Source organism: Cucurbita maxima, unplaced genomic scaffold, assembly GCF_002738345.1.
Source record: "Cucurbita maxima cultivar Rimu unplaced genomic scaffold, Cmax_1.0 Cma_Scf00017, whole genome shotgun sequence".
NCBI lineage: Eukaryota > Viridiplantae > Streptophyta > Magnoliopsida > Cucurbitales > Cucurbitaceae > Cucurbita > Cucurbita maxima.
The window spans coordinates 4142545-4155882 of NW_019272033.1; the positions used below are offsets into that span (position 1 = coordinate 4142545).

Below are 13338 nucleotides of genomic sequence, written 5' to 3' on the forward strand. Positions count from 1 at the left end.
AAAAAAAAAAAAAAAAAAAAAACACTTCATCCCGATCTTTCAATTTTCAAACTGAAGACTAAACAAACAAAAAAAAAATCTGTGTATTGCAGAAACCGACAGGTTTTTTTCAGTCTTCCTCTGCCAAAAAGATGACCAAAAATGTCTCAGGTAAAAGAAAACAAAAAAAACAGCTCTGTTTGTGTACGTCTAAGGCTCCAAATTTACCGTCGTTTGTGTGTGCAGGTGATTTTGAAGAACAGTAGGAGGAGGAGGAGGACGACGGGAATAAGTAAATGAAAATGATAGAGACACGAGGATCATGGATTATTATTATTATTATTATTATTATTATTATTATTATTATTATTATTTTGTTCCCTGGCTTTCTTGTCAATGTGGGCAGTTGATTGGAAAAGGTTGAATTATTTGGGAAGTTATTGTATTATTGTTGTTTTCACCTTTTGGAAGATGTGTAAATTACAAAGATATGAGCGAGAATTTGTCACTATTTATCTATTGCCTTTTTCTTTTAAATACTAATAATATTAAGTTGCGATTATTTGGGCTCCATTGCCACTCTCCAAAGCCCACCGAGAATTGAAGTCCAAAAGTAAAAGGCTCAAGAGGCCCATACAAGAATTGAAGTGGGCTCTTAAATAAGGCAAAAGCAAAGCCCATGCACACGTGTCTCTGGAACGAGGATAAGATGGAGTTGAAAATATATACTAAATTAATAAAACATATCAAAATAATTAACGAAAAGGAGATAGAGATTTGTGTTGGGAGGGGGGAAGGGGAAGGGGAAGAGGTGGGCCCACCAGAGCGTGGCTTTGTAAAGAGTGCCAGCTCAGCAGGTTTGACTGGTACTGAGATCTAGAAGACCGGTTTTGTTTTTTTGTTTAAATTCATATGCCTCGTTTTGGCAAATCCAGAATCCCGCTCTTCTCTCTTTGCTTATTTTTATTTTTATTTTTTCTTCCCTTCCCTTCCCTTCCCTCATTTATACTTTTCTTCCTCTTTTGGAGCTTCAATTTGAGGTAATTACATAAATGCAGGCTTTTAAAATATACTTTTAAGGGGGGGGNNNGGGGGGGGGGGGGGGGATTTAATTCAAGTTTCATGTACAGAGGATTTGACCAGACTAATTGAAGACAGATTTGTGGTGTCTTGTGGGAATGAATTAAAGCCTTTCATTAGTCAATAATAATAATAATAATAATCCGAAGACGACCCTACCGCAAAGTTTCTTGGACTAATAATTTGCTTTAGCTTTTGCTTTTGGTGCTGCAGAGAGAAGAGAAGACCGAAGTGCACGTGCGGTGCACGGTCCGTCATCTTGTTGTGCAGTAAAACAGGGTGTTATTATATCCGGTAATATCCATTTTCTTCCTCCTTCCTTTCCTCCGCTGTGTTGGATGAAATGTTTGTTTTTTGGATGTGGGTCATCATTTTCTAATCTCCACTTTCATTATTTCCCCCTTTTTGAGAGCTTCAAGAGGAAGCTTTGGAATTGGGGAACCAAAAATGTGGTCGCCTTCGTCTTTGCTTTGGTGATGATGGTGGTGGTGGTGGTGGATAGTGTAAAGATGAAGAAGGAGATAATACCCTTTTGACCACAGAAGAAAAGAAAGGAAAAGGAAAAAGAAAAGCAAAGAAAAGCAACAAAGTGAGCAACCATTGCTGCCTGTGATTGTCAATGAGAGCGACAGTGTAGCGTAGGAACCCCAAAGCATCGCTACCCTCTCTCTCTCTCTCTCTCTCTGTTTTTTCTTACTTTTCCTTCCCACACGTTCCTCTGCTCTCCCTTCTTCAACTTTCCTCTGTTTATATACCATTTTGATCACATTCAGATTCATCTCCAGTTTTCACAACACAGTTTTCTAAAATGCCCATCTACCACCCCTCCATTTGTACACAACGGGATCCCAAGCTCCTCGTCGACTGCGGCGCGCACATTCTAGATCTCCAAACTGTGGTCAAAGATGGCATTCTTGGCGGCGGAGGCGGGGGGGTAATCGCCACCGATGGCGGTGCCCAGAAGTTGGATCTCAAGGAGATGATTGAAGAGCTGGAGTCGTCCATAGAGGTCCCATCGGTGTTCATTTGCCCAATCTCGCTCGAGCCCATGCAAGATCCAGTCACCCTCTGCTCCGGGCAGACCTACGAGCGGTCCAACATTCTCAAATGGTTCTCTTTAGGCCACTTGACTTGTCCCACAACAATGCAAGAGCTTTGGGACGATTCCGTCACACCGAATCGGACCCTTCACCAGCTGATTCACACCTGGTTTTCGCAGAAGTACTTAGCATTGAAGAAGAGATCAGAGGACGTGCAGGGGAGAGTTTTAGAGCTCTTGGATTCGTTGAAGAAGGTCAAGGGCCAAGCTAGGGTTCAGTCCCTTAAGGATCTCCGACATGTCGTCACCGCCCATTCCTCCGTCAAGAAGATGGTGGTCGACAACGGCGGTGTTGCTCTAATCTCCTCTCTTTTGGGTTCTTTCACTTCCCACGCAGTTGGGTCGGAAGGCGTGGGGATTCTCGTCAATTTGGATCTGAATTCAGAGTTGAAGAAGAATCTGATTCAACCCACCAGAATATCCCTAATTGCAGATATTTTAAACGAAGGGTCCATCGAAACCAAGATTAATTGCACCAAATTCATCAAGATGTTGACGGAGGGCGATGCTTCAACAATAGAGAACGTTTCGAGTTTAAGTCTCCTCGTCGGATTGTTGAGAATGGTGAAGGATCAAAGACATCCAAACGGAGTAACCGCCGCACTCACTTTACTCCGAACGCTTTGTTCAAACGAATCAATCAGAAAGCAACTCGTTGGCATCGGTGCCGTCGCGAAACTCGGCGGCGCTCTCTCCGGCTTAAACGCCGAAAGCTTGGAGTCAGCGCTTTATATTCTCGACGTTTTGTCGTCCCTTCCAGAGGGGAGATTAGCGTTGAAGAATTGTGAAGATACAGTTAGAAATTTGGTGAAATTGTTGATGAAAGTATCGGAGATTTGTACAAGATTTGCGCTATCGATTTTGTGGGCGGTGTTCAAGCTAGCGCCGGAGGAATGTTCGGTGCTCGCGGTGGAGGCGGGATTAGCGGCAAAATTGCTGCTTGTGATCCAAAGTGGGTTCAATCCAGAACTGAAGCAGAGATCTGCAGAGCTATTGAAATTGTGTAGTCTAAATTACCCGGATTCTATCTTCATTTCTAAATGTAAGCTTACGAGAACTATACAATAAAAGATAGCTTCTCAAAATTGTCCATAAACCACCTTTTGTTTCATTTATAAAAAGATATTATGCACCATTGAAATAGCCTTATGAATGAACGCGATAAGCATGTTTTGATGACCGGAATATTCTATCCCGGCGACTATACTTTTTTTTTTTTTTTCTTTTTTTGTGGTCAAAGAATCCTGAAATACAGCCAAGCTTTGACCGAGAAAGAGGAAAGTGTTAGAAAAGCAGAACAAAGACTCGGATAAAATTGTATTTTTAATGCAAACATTTTTACTTTTCAAAAAGTAAAATTTTCTACCTTTAATTTTGATACCCAGTTGTTTCAAAAACTCTGCCCATTTAAAATAAACCCAGACTGAGCCTGCGGCCTCGGAGGGCTCTGTTTAAAAAAAGATTTAATAATTTGAAATGAAAAGTGAATTTTATTATTGTTTACTGTGCGTTTGACCACCCAGTGTTTGCCACGTGAGAATGCGTCCTCGACTCCGAGGATGTAAACGTGTAATTGTAATTTGTATTTTGTATTTTGGTTTCCTTTCTAGCAGCACGGAGTTTGAGGAAATTAATAAATTAAATTTAACGATTGCATAATGTTATAATTACAGTCACGTGCAGAGCAAGTGCAGATGGAGGGAGGTTGGGTATTATCAGACACGAGTACGTTACTCGTGACCCACCCAAATGCCACCTTCCCCAACTTTACCTTCTCACGAATCATGTGTTCTTTCCACCAAATCCATCATCTTTTTCCTTTTTTTTTTTTTTTTTCTTTAAAGAAAATATATTATTTTATTTACCACAATTAATATATTCCTCTCTGATTTTATTTCTATTCTAAAAAAATCTGCTGAATAGAATCTCCGCCAGCTCAATGCGTGGGCAAGTGTGTGTTTTTTTTTTTTTTTTTTTTTTAATTAAAAAAAAAAAGAGTTATTTTCAATGCAAGTCCTCCAATTATCTCGGACTCTTTATTGTCTAATCCATTAAAAATGTAGGGTAAGGGTATTTTTGAGATAATTAGTTGATGTTGAGAGTATTTTTTATAATTTAATCGAAAATAAAAATAAAAATAAAAATTCGCCCGAATTTGGGTGGATTGAAGTTTGTATAGACCGATTCTGAAACTAAAGCCCTTAAAGCATGGAGTATTTTGTGAGTTATTTTTGGAAAGTGATGGATGATATGAACATTGAGTATCTAATATGAATCCCTGTGGAGGCCATCTCGATCGAAACCAATATCATTAGAGACAGCAACAATGGAGTCATTCCGAGGGCAAGGTGGCATTCAAATGCTATTATCTGCAGAACAAGATGCCCAGCAAGTCATATCCACCGCTAGAAACAGTATACTCTTCTACTTCTATAATCATTTCACAAATTCCTTTGGATAACACTTTTTTTTGTGTAATTGGTGTGGCAGTGAAGATGGCCAGACTGAAACAAGCTAAAGATGAAGCTGAAAGGGAAGTGGCCCAATATCGTGCCCACATGGAGGCTCAATATCAGAACAAACTCTCTCAGGTGATTTTTAATCTTAATCTTGTTTCAAAAACATTTTGACTTTAAATTATTATAACGGCAGACAAATTCTGGGTCCTATATGCAACGGCTGGAAGATGAAACCAAGGTTAAGATCCAGACTTTGAAAGAATCATCCGAAAGAGTTTCAAAGGATGTTGTTCATATGCTTCTCCAACATGTTGCCTCTCCCAGAATTTAGAACAACGGGTAATTCGTAAACAATTTTATTTTAAATTAAAATTGCTTCGTTTGTTTTAATTATAAATTTAAAATGTTTTAATTATAAATTTATTTTAAATGTAATTTCTGTATTGTGATCATTCAACAGTTATCTGTCACCACACGTTTGGATGGTATGAAAGTAATTCAATGTGTTTCTCTTAGTCTCTACTCTAATAATTCAGTGTCACTTCATTTTATTTTGACGAAATTCAATGAAGTTCAACCTACGTTACGATTATTAATCTTAACCGCTTCCATTTCCTAACTAATTCCTGTTACGGAAGCTGTGGGGACAGCGAACTGAATCGAATCAGCAGTCGGTTTGTTTGTAAATCAAACAGAAAAGGATTTTCCTTAATTAATTATTGAATTATTAACGAGAGAAAATATAAAAAGATAAGTAATTCATGGCCTAGTGTCGCCGGAATAGATGTAATCAGTATGAGCCTCTAAGGTTCTTCTGATCAGGCAGTCGTCTTTATGAACCTCTTCGGGAACGATCACCTAGGAGGGATACGTAGAATGGAGCATCAAATTTAATTTAACAATATATTAATTAAAACGGAGATATGAAACTTCATGTTACCGGATTGGCGGTTTCGGCAGAAGTGGCAGTGAGAGTAGTGATGGGACGAGCCTCGGAGGACGGCAGCATGGGGGACATTGAAACGAGTGCTGCAATGGTGAGGAGAGCCGCGAGCTTCGACATTTTCGTGGTTACAATGGAGACGACTGGAGGATTCTAATTGAATAGAAACGGATGAAACGGGGGATTTATGGAGATGACGCCCTACACGCTAATTATGGTTGTTTTGTTTTTTCCTTTTTTTTGGTGTGTTTATATTACATAATTAATATGTTATTGTTTTGGCATTCAATGTTTTTATTGTGGTTGTTAGTTGGAGGTTGATAATTGAGGGTGGAATCTGTAAAAGCAAGCATGCAACCTTGTCGAGAAGGAATTGGATTGGCTGGCACACACAGCAGCAATCCCTTTCATTTTGTAAAAATTTGTAGAATTAAAATTGTATTCATATGTGGAAGAAGAAATGCACCACACAGGCAGGCAGCCCATGTTTTTCTTCTTCCACGTTTTTATGTTTGTTTTGTTATGGATTTAGCCTATTCAATACGCCACTCATCTAACATTTATGTATTCATTTTCATTTTGTTTTCATTTGGTAGAAATGAGTCTCAAAAAATGTTCTATTTCATTCATTACTTTTTTAGTCTAACATTTTTGCATCAACTCATTTCTACAAATTTCATTTACCTCTTAACCTTCATTTCACGTTTTTATAAAACTTTTTTTTTTCACATTTTTAAATAATTATTTTAAGAGGAGATCAACATCTAAGTCTAAATAATTCCCTATGAAAAGAAAAATGTGTAAATTTTTTATTTCTATTTTTATGAGAATTGAAATAAAAACTACTCAACTATCCCTATTATAAATTGAATTTTATTATTCATTTTTTGAAATATGGTTAATTTTGCTATGATTTGTGGTTAATATTACACTTTACCTCAACGGCCATGTTGTTAAACAGAGTTTAAATTAAATTATGTAGTTTTTAAAACAGAATCAAGTTTTATATTTTATTAAAAAATATATATTCTATATTTTACATTAAGATTGAAAAAAAAAAAAACATTCGCAGTTTTTGGGGGTATCGAACCGGAGTCGCTCGTGTGTCAGACCAAAAAAAAGCGAACCACTACTCTACAACAGGAATGATGCGATAGCGCTACAATAATTATAATATAAAAATTGCCCTGCCAAGCCCCCAGGACTACCACTATACTACGACTTCGTTGAAATAGGAGTGCATGTTAAAATAATTATAATTTATTAAAGCTGTTGGCGGGTATCGAACCCGGGTCACCCGGCAATTTCAGAAAGTTTCTATTGGAAGTAACGATGCATTTTTTGCTATAGCATCCGACTCCAACGCACCGCATTTCCCAGAAAAGAAACCGCGCCACCTGGTCGGTAAATTCCTCCTCGGCTTGATTTCGTCTCCCTTCCCTTCTACTGCAAAAACTCTCTCAGAACTAAGATTCCAGAACTTGAGCTTATTTATAAAACTGATTTTCCTTTAGTTTATACATTATTTTTCGTCTTGAGAAAGCAGAAGCTTCCGGGAGAAATGCTTGGAGATGGAGAAGAAACTCCTTGCAGGTGCGACTGATATCCTACCTTCTCTTTAACTAGGGACTTTTGAACCTCATTTCTTAGTTGCTCCACTGGTATATTCGGTTTCTTGACTTCAAATTCTTGTTTCCGATCATTAAATCGTGCTGCATCAATCGGTTCTTAGCAAACTCGCTGATCATCTTGATTTTCATACTTTTGCATTCTTCGAGACTGCAGCGATTAATTATATTTTTCTTGATGTTGTCATAAATCGGGATCGATGTCTAGATGCACAAGTTATTGTTATTGGATAAATTGACAATTGTTATGTTTCGGCTACTTCAACTATTCCGCTTCATCCATTAGTGCTTAAGCTTTGCTTGAAGTTGGAGTAAAGCCCAAGCATACGAAATTAATGAGTTTTTCGTGTTTATTTTTGTAATTTGGTTGTTAAATTTGTAGATATGAATTGCTGAACATGGTTAAGAAGCACTCCAACTTAATAGGACAAACTGAGGTTGATGAGCAAGATGCTTCGGATGTAGAAATGGATCCTCGTTTTTGGCATGATGTTATGGATTTGTATTTTATTCGTGGTAAGGAATCAAGGGGGCGACAAGACGACGATCTCGTATTTTTTATTAGAAAAGTGGTACAATTTTGCTATTGTCTTCTGCTTTCCTTGGTCGCAGAGCCTTTAATTTATTTAGTGCGGTATCAAAGTTCTAATACACTTTCTGACTTATGTTTTGAAAGAAATCTCAAGGATATGGCAACGATGATGATAATGGAGGCACCTCACCTTATTTTGTTCGCAGGTGGGCATCTAAGGTACACAACCTCCATTCTAGGCAGTGATATTTTATGCATTTAATGAATTTATTTTTCTCTGCCAATGTTATCACATTTTCTAGAAGTGATTGGTGTTTTGAGCACCTTTATCGTGCAAATATCTTATGTGTACTGTTATTTGTACAACTTATACTCTTACCTAAATAATGTATTATGACAATAGAATGAGAGTGCCTTGTTTTCCTTGTTTCTGTTCATGCTATATGTTTTTCTATTATTAATATTGTTGCCAATACTTGCTATAAATCAGACTTAGCAGGTCTTCATTTACAGTGTTTATACTATACCAAGTAGAGCACGGTAATTTGTGGTATGATATCTCTAGGCTATCAAGATAATAAGCTGTTTTTTTTTTTTTCTTTTGTTATTTAGTTGGATAATCTGGTTGGAGATGCTTCAGTACATGTTGATTGGAGGCGCTCATTTTATTTGAACTTGATTGCTCACACTTCATTTACTGTGACTGTGGCAATTTGCAGGTATGGACTTTTTATGTGCTCTCTTTATTTTCTTAATAGACTTGTCTGATTTTCTTGAACACATTGCCTGCGTATGTCTTGAGAGGTTTGAATCGTATGATTGTGGGGGCATATTATTTTTATTACCATGCTAATCACATGTTCTGGCAGGATTGCTTGTTATGCATAATTCTTATATGTTCTAATTATGAACTGAGAAGTAAAATTCTCTGCAGCATTCAACCTTTTTTCCGTTACCTGGTCAAGTCTTTTTGTGACTTTCACTAGTGTCATCTTTATACACAATATCATCTTATAAGAATGGGAGCAAATTATTTTGGTTTAGAATAAATTTGTTAGGGATGCAATGCATATTCTTGTAATGACTAATGTTTCATGTTTTTGCCTATTTTCCTTCCACAAACTTTATAGAATCCACCTTTTTGGATTGTAACATCATCTTTTAATATCCTTTGTGAAAATGACCAACACAAACAGAATCCGTTTAGTTAAATACTATTTGGTGCATGATTTAGTTATTGAGGTTTATTTCCTTATTCCTCTCCCATGAAACTTCATCAATATTGATTTGTTGTTCTGTTTATTGATCTTTTTTCTTATTTCATTCCTTCTCTAGTCATCTGGTTCTTCGAAATCATCAAGCTGGACATACTACATCATTGTCTCCTATATATAAGGTATTTTTATGTGCACTCTTATTTAGTTGTTGGATTAATGTTTTGTCTAGAACTCATCCCCGGAAGGTCACATTCTTTTGATGTTGGTATAATAATAAATATACCTTGGCTATGTATTATGACGACATTTAGTACTTTGGTTTTCACCTTCTTGTATGACTATAATGATCCTTTGATAAAAACCATGGATTGCTGCTGCAAGAAGTAATTTGATTTTCTGTCATTCAACTGTGGTTTCATGCAGTCTTGCCCTTTAATAAATTTTATTTTCATCATTTATATTTTTCTGTTCGGTTTGGGGCTCTCTGAAGGTTGTAAAGACTGTTTATGCATCTCCTAGCCGTGTCAATTTTCATTTGGATTCTAAAAAGGTAAAGTATTTGTTGTCCAGAAAAATTCTCTATCATGCTATACTATCAATGTCAATTTGACTTTCTCATAAATTATATTCAGGAAGTGGAGACAACACCTGCATATCCAGATATTTGTTTTGCAGTTGATGACTTTGACTCCACCTTTGATGCAGTGGTATGTTCCCCTAATGAATCTCATCACTAGTTTGTATTTTTTGTCTGTTTTTTTTTTTTTACTCAATAAATATGCAAGTAATTGGTTGTTGGAATTAAGTTTTCATGATCTATGCATAAGCATTTACCGACTCTGTTTTAACTGTGCTAAAATTTATATGTATATTTTTTTTTATCGATGAATGTCAATGTCGGAGTGTACACACCTCGACTAACCTCACACGATATTCCCCCAACCTACTACATTTGGTTGCCTAGGAAATTTGTAGGATAATCTTAAATAGGTGGCCACTATGACTTGAACCTATTCTCACCAAGCCATTTATTATTGACCTTGATCCTAATTGACTAGTAGGCCATATATGGTAGTTTTTTTTTTTTTTTCTTTCTGAATAAGGCATTTGTTTCCCTTTAATGTAAACACACGCTGAATCATTGAACCAGAATTGAATGTTAACTTTTAGAAAATTTTTAAACATATGTAATCATGCATAATCTTTTGGTCAGTCATACTACTTATACACTTAAGGCCCAATTGCATTTGTTGAAATTTCAGTGTTCTATTATTCAGGTCTTAACAGAGACTGACCATTGCTATTGTGTACTTCTCAATGCACATGGTGGTGCAGCTTTTCCCGGAAAGGACAATGCAGAAAATTGCAATTCTAGTAATCTTGTGGCCTCATGTACGGATTCTGATCCTCAAAGTATGAAGGATTCCAAGGTTTGAGTTGCTTCACTTTCCAGCTGTCTAGCTACTATTATTTACTTGTTATCAAGAGCTACTGAATTGTCCAAGCATTGCGGATCATTTGAATCTCAATTAAATTATAAATAAAACCTTCATGTTAATGTAAAAAACATAATGTTGCCCTACTTCATGCTTGTTTATGTTGAGTTGCTTGAGCTAAGCCATTAGTGAAATTGTAATTCAAACCAAGAGGCATATGATAGAGCCATAAAGGACTATATTTATAGAGTTTATTGATAGGACTAGTACTTGGAGGGTCTTCCTTCTTCTTCTCTCTTTAAGAAATTTAATCCGCTATCTTCTTCTCTCTTATAATTTGGATAGCTTTATAGATGTTTTTACTTGAATGATTGTAGAGCTTTTCTTATTGTTATCCCTGACATATTTTCTCAAGGGGGTGCTAGCTACACTGTATGGACTATATGGATGATGGGGAATACTTATTATGAGTAACCCATCTTGCAGAAAAGGGAGTTCTCATTAAATATTCTAAATTTAGTTTCCCTTGGAAGTCAATTTTTTCCTTTTCAATGATCTGTAAATGCATATTTTAAGCAAGCGGAAGATTCGAACTTTGCGAAATATGAGTATTGACATGATCCATGAGATCCCCTCATGAGTATTGGATAATGAATACTCACATCGTTCTAAATGCTGCAGATTACTCTTTTCTCTGGATTTGTCAGCTACCAAATGGTTCGAGATGCATATGACGGTATATATATCTAAAATATCTTTTTTTCTACAATGTGGTATAACATTTATCATTCTTAGTTTTCAATTCTTATTCAATGGGGAAGAACTTTACTTCGTTCAAATTTATCCAGCCTATTTGTTGATATGGGGTGTTGCATCAAATCATTGTTTCCCAGTATGATATAGGATGTACGACATAAGTAACTAATGCCTTATTGATTCTCTGAGCTAATAGTGGATGTTTTATCTGTTAGTTTGAATAGCACAGACGTTTTCTACTAATTCTAGAGTTTAAGCTAGCCTTCCACTTGATACCTTTTTCTTTAATATTTATTAATCAAATATCGAAGTTGATGTATACAATCTATCTGCAACTCTTTTATTCAACCACTTTGATGGACATATCCCATTAAGAGAAACTAGAGGACTCTTCAATGTGTTCTTTTGTCCTTAGAAATTGAAAGAAGGCTGTGATGCAATTTTTCCTTTCCATTTTCCATCTTGTTCTCTTATCATCATAAGGTAGACTTCATTTATATGACGTTTCTGCTGAATTGTTTATAATTAGTTTGACGAAGAGAGAAATTCCTGATAAACAGTATTACATTTAATGTGGTTTTCACACTTGGTGGATAAATGCGTGGCTTTGTTATCCCCTTAGAGATAACTTTGTTGAATCGATTGATATCGTTCATATATGAAAAATATGTATATATATTTTATTGTAGTGATATTTTACTATTGCTATGTGGTGGCTGGATCATAGTTCAATAGTAGTATACTCCCGTCTATGCATATGGTTTGTATCTTACGTAGCCTTTTGCAGAAGCGATTTTTATAGTTTACTTTTCCAAAGTTTATTTTTATCAGAGAGACTAGGTGGTAAGAGATTAAGTTTCTCACTGTCTTCCTTCTCTCTTGCACTTATTGACAGTTGGCAAGTCTAGATTTGGCAGCCTTCTCTCTCTTGGTCATTCTTCTGGCAAAATAGACAAAATTTACATGAAGGGACCTGGAGGACGTGGGGAAGTTGAAGTTGCTGTTTCTGGTGTTGCTGGTAGGTTAGGAAATAGTCTTTTCAATGTTATCAAGCCTTTTATTCTTCTAATTGAGTAATAGTACTCAATATTTTCTTTAACTATAGCAATTGAAGATAAATTATCTTTGCACCTTTTGTTAGTCCCAACTCCTCCCTGGCTCTTCCTCCATTAGAAGGGACGGATACCATTATGATGTTATGAGGCATTTTTTATTCTTCTCCTTCTTTTTAGTTTATCAAAAAATTCTGGTTTTGAACCAAATGATCCCCAAAAGTTATCCTCGTAGGAAGCTTATTTTAATGGAAAGTCTTAATTTATTACGATTGTAGTAACATAACATTTGTAGTATCAGTTTTGGTAAGCGGGGTGAGAGAATGAGCATTGGATTATTTGAAGATTTATTGCAGTTTAAGTTATTTTATTGGGTGAATAATATTATGCCATCCTCTTTTCATATGGGTGATAGTTAATCTCATCTGTCTAATTATTGTCTTATATGTGTTTGTATTATAATATCAGATCAAAGCCTGCAGGATTCTGGGCCCTTTTCACCCGTAGTATCAAAAAGAGGATTTGGGATTGGCACCATAGTTAGAAAAGCAGCATCTGTAGCAACTGTTGCTGCAAAACAAGCTTATGCAGCTGCTAGTAGCACTAGTTCTGATGACGAGATGATACCTCTCAAGTGTTGCTTGATGTCCATTTCGTTGCCGTGGGAATACATTGCACACGATCTTTTGTTCAAGGTTAGTTCATTATTAACCATCGTAACTTTGCATTATCCATATTTCACCACATTTGATCTCAGGAGGTGGGTTGTGGATGTCAGACTTGGGAATTAGATTGGTATTGATTCTTTAGGATTGGTCTGGTAATATTTATGTTTCTTCTTATCTCTTATTTCTCATTTTCTTTTTTCTGTTAAAATGTCTTTGATAAAATAAGAGAGAGGTTTTGATCCTGGGATGTGGTTTATGGATGTCAAAATTGGGATTGAGATTGGTATTGATTTTGTAGGATTGTTCTGATAATATTTATTTTTCTTCTTTCTTGTATATTTCTCCTCTTTTTTTAAAAAAAATTGTTTTTAAAGAAACAAAATACGTTTGTCAGAGGAAGATTTTTATTTTCCCTTGAAAAAGTAATGAAAACAATAATTTCACCAATATTTTGTAAAATTAGAAATAAGAAACTAATTTCTAATTTTA

At 36.0% G+C, this 13338-nt stretch overlaps 4 protein-coding genes across 8 annotated transcripts in view; all 4 read left to right on the top strand.

Annotated features, from left to right (window-relative positions):
- The window catches only part of LOC111492483, a 1758-nt gene extending 1217 nt beyond the window's left edge, over positions 1–541 (top strand). Inside the window, exons 3-4 of the mRNA XM_023141829.1 lie at positions 93–150; positions 226–541. Coding sequence (XP_022997597.1) covers positions 93–150; positions 226–245 — 78 coding nt within the window. The 3' untranslated portion in view covers positions 246–541. The remainder of the gene's footprint in view (positions 1–92; positions 151–225) is intronic.
- Positions 542–1456: 915 nt separating this feature from the next.
- LOC111492478 (U-box domain-containing protein 31-like) lies at positions 1457–3299 on the top strand. Of its 3 annotated transcripts, none has more exons than XM_023141821.1 (2): positions 1457–1980; positions 2014–3299. In XM_023141821.1, exons 1-2 carry the CDS (start codon positions 1868–1870, stop codon positions 3224–3226), a joined length of 1326 nt encoding a protein of 441 aa, XP_022997589.1. In that variant the 5' UTR covers positions 1457–1867; the 3' UTR covers positions 3227–3299. The 3 variants fall into 3 exon arrangements, with proteins under 3 accessions (XP_022997589.1, XP_022997587.1, XP_022997586.1); XM_023141819.1 differs by having other exon boundaries at positions 1457–1974; positions 2008–3299; XM_023141818.1 differs by having other exon boundaries at positions 1457–3299.
- Positions 3300–4169: 870 nt separating this feature from the next.
- Positions 4170–6101, top strand: LOC111492484 (V-type proton ATPase subunit G3-like). Of its 2 annotated transcripts, XM_023141831.1 has the most exons (4): positions 4170–4572; positions 4649–4749; positions 4811–4956; positions 5871–6101. In XM_023141831.1, exons 1-3 carry the CDS (start codon positions 4485–4487, stop codon positions 4946–4948), a joined length of 327 nt encoding a protein of 108 aa, XP_022997599.1. In that variant the 5' UTR covers positions 4170–4484; the 3' UTR covers positions 4949–4956; positions 5871–6101. The 2 variants fall into 2 exon arrangements, with proteins under 2 accessions (XP_022997599.1, XP_022997598.1); XM_023141830.1 differs by lacking the exon at positions 5871–6101 and having other exon boundaries at positions 4811–5132.
- A 796-nt stretch (positions 6102–6897) lies between these two features.
- LOC111492479 (uncharacterized protein KIAA0930 homolog) overlaps positions 6898–13338 on the top strand; it is a 7783-nt gene continuing 1342 nt past the window's right edge. Inside the window, exons 1-11 of one of the 2 annotated variants that reach the window (XM_023141823.1) lie at positions 6898–7153; positions 7571–7704; positions 7865–7939; positions 8333–8439; positions 9056–9116; positions 9428–9487; positions 9570–9644; positions 10215–10367; positions 11055–11109; positions 12025–12147; positions 12650–12876. In XM_023141823.1, coding sequence (XP_022997591.1) covers positions 7675–7704; positions 7865–7939; positions 8333–8439; positions 9056–9116; positions 9428–9487; positions 9570–9644; positions 10215–10367; positions 11055–11109; positions 12025–12147; positions 12650–12876 — 966 coding nt within the window. In that variant the 5' untranslated portion in view covers positions 6898–7153; positions 7571–7674. Of the gene's footprint in view, positions 7154–7570; positions 7761–7864; positions 7940–8332; positions 8440–9055; positions 9117–9427; positions 9488–9569; positions 9645–10214; positions 10368–11054; positions 11110–12024; positions 12148–12649; positions 12877–13338 lie in introns of both variants that reach the window. The other variant, XM_023141822.1, reaches the window with a different exon arrangement.

What these genes read in the sequence shown, in the direction of transcription:
- LOC111492484 (XM_023141831.1), top strand. Translation starts at nt 4,485, where the DNA reads ATGGAGTCATTCCGAGGGCAAGGTGGCATTCAAATGCTATTATCTGCA. An exon ending in CATATCCACCGCTAGAAACA is followed by an intron (nt 4,573 to 4,648) that starts GTATACTCTTCT and finishes TTGGTGTGGCAG; the next exon opens with TGAAGATGGCCAGACTGAAA. An exon ending in ATCAGAACAAACTCTCTCAG is followed by an intron (nt 4,750 to 4,810) that starts GTGATTTTTAAT and finishes TTATAACGGCAG; the next exon opens with ACAAATTCTGGGTCCTATAT.
- LOC111492478 (XM_023141818.1), top strand. Translation starts at nt 1,868, where the DNA reads ATGCCCATCTACCACCCCTCCATTTGTACACAACGGGATCCCAAGCTC.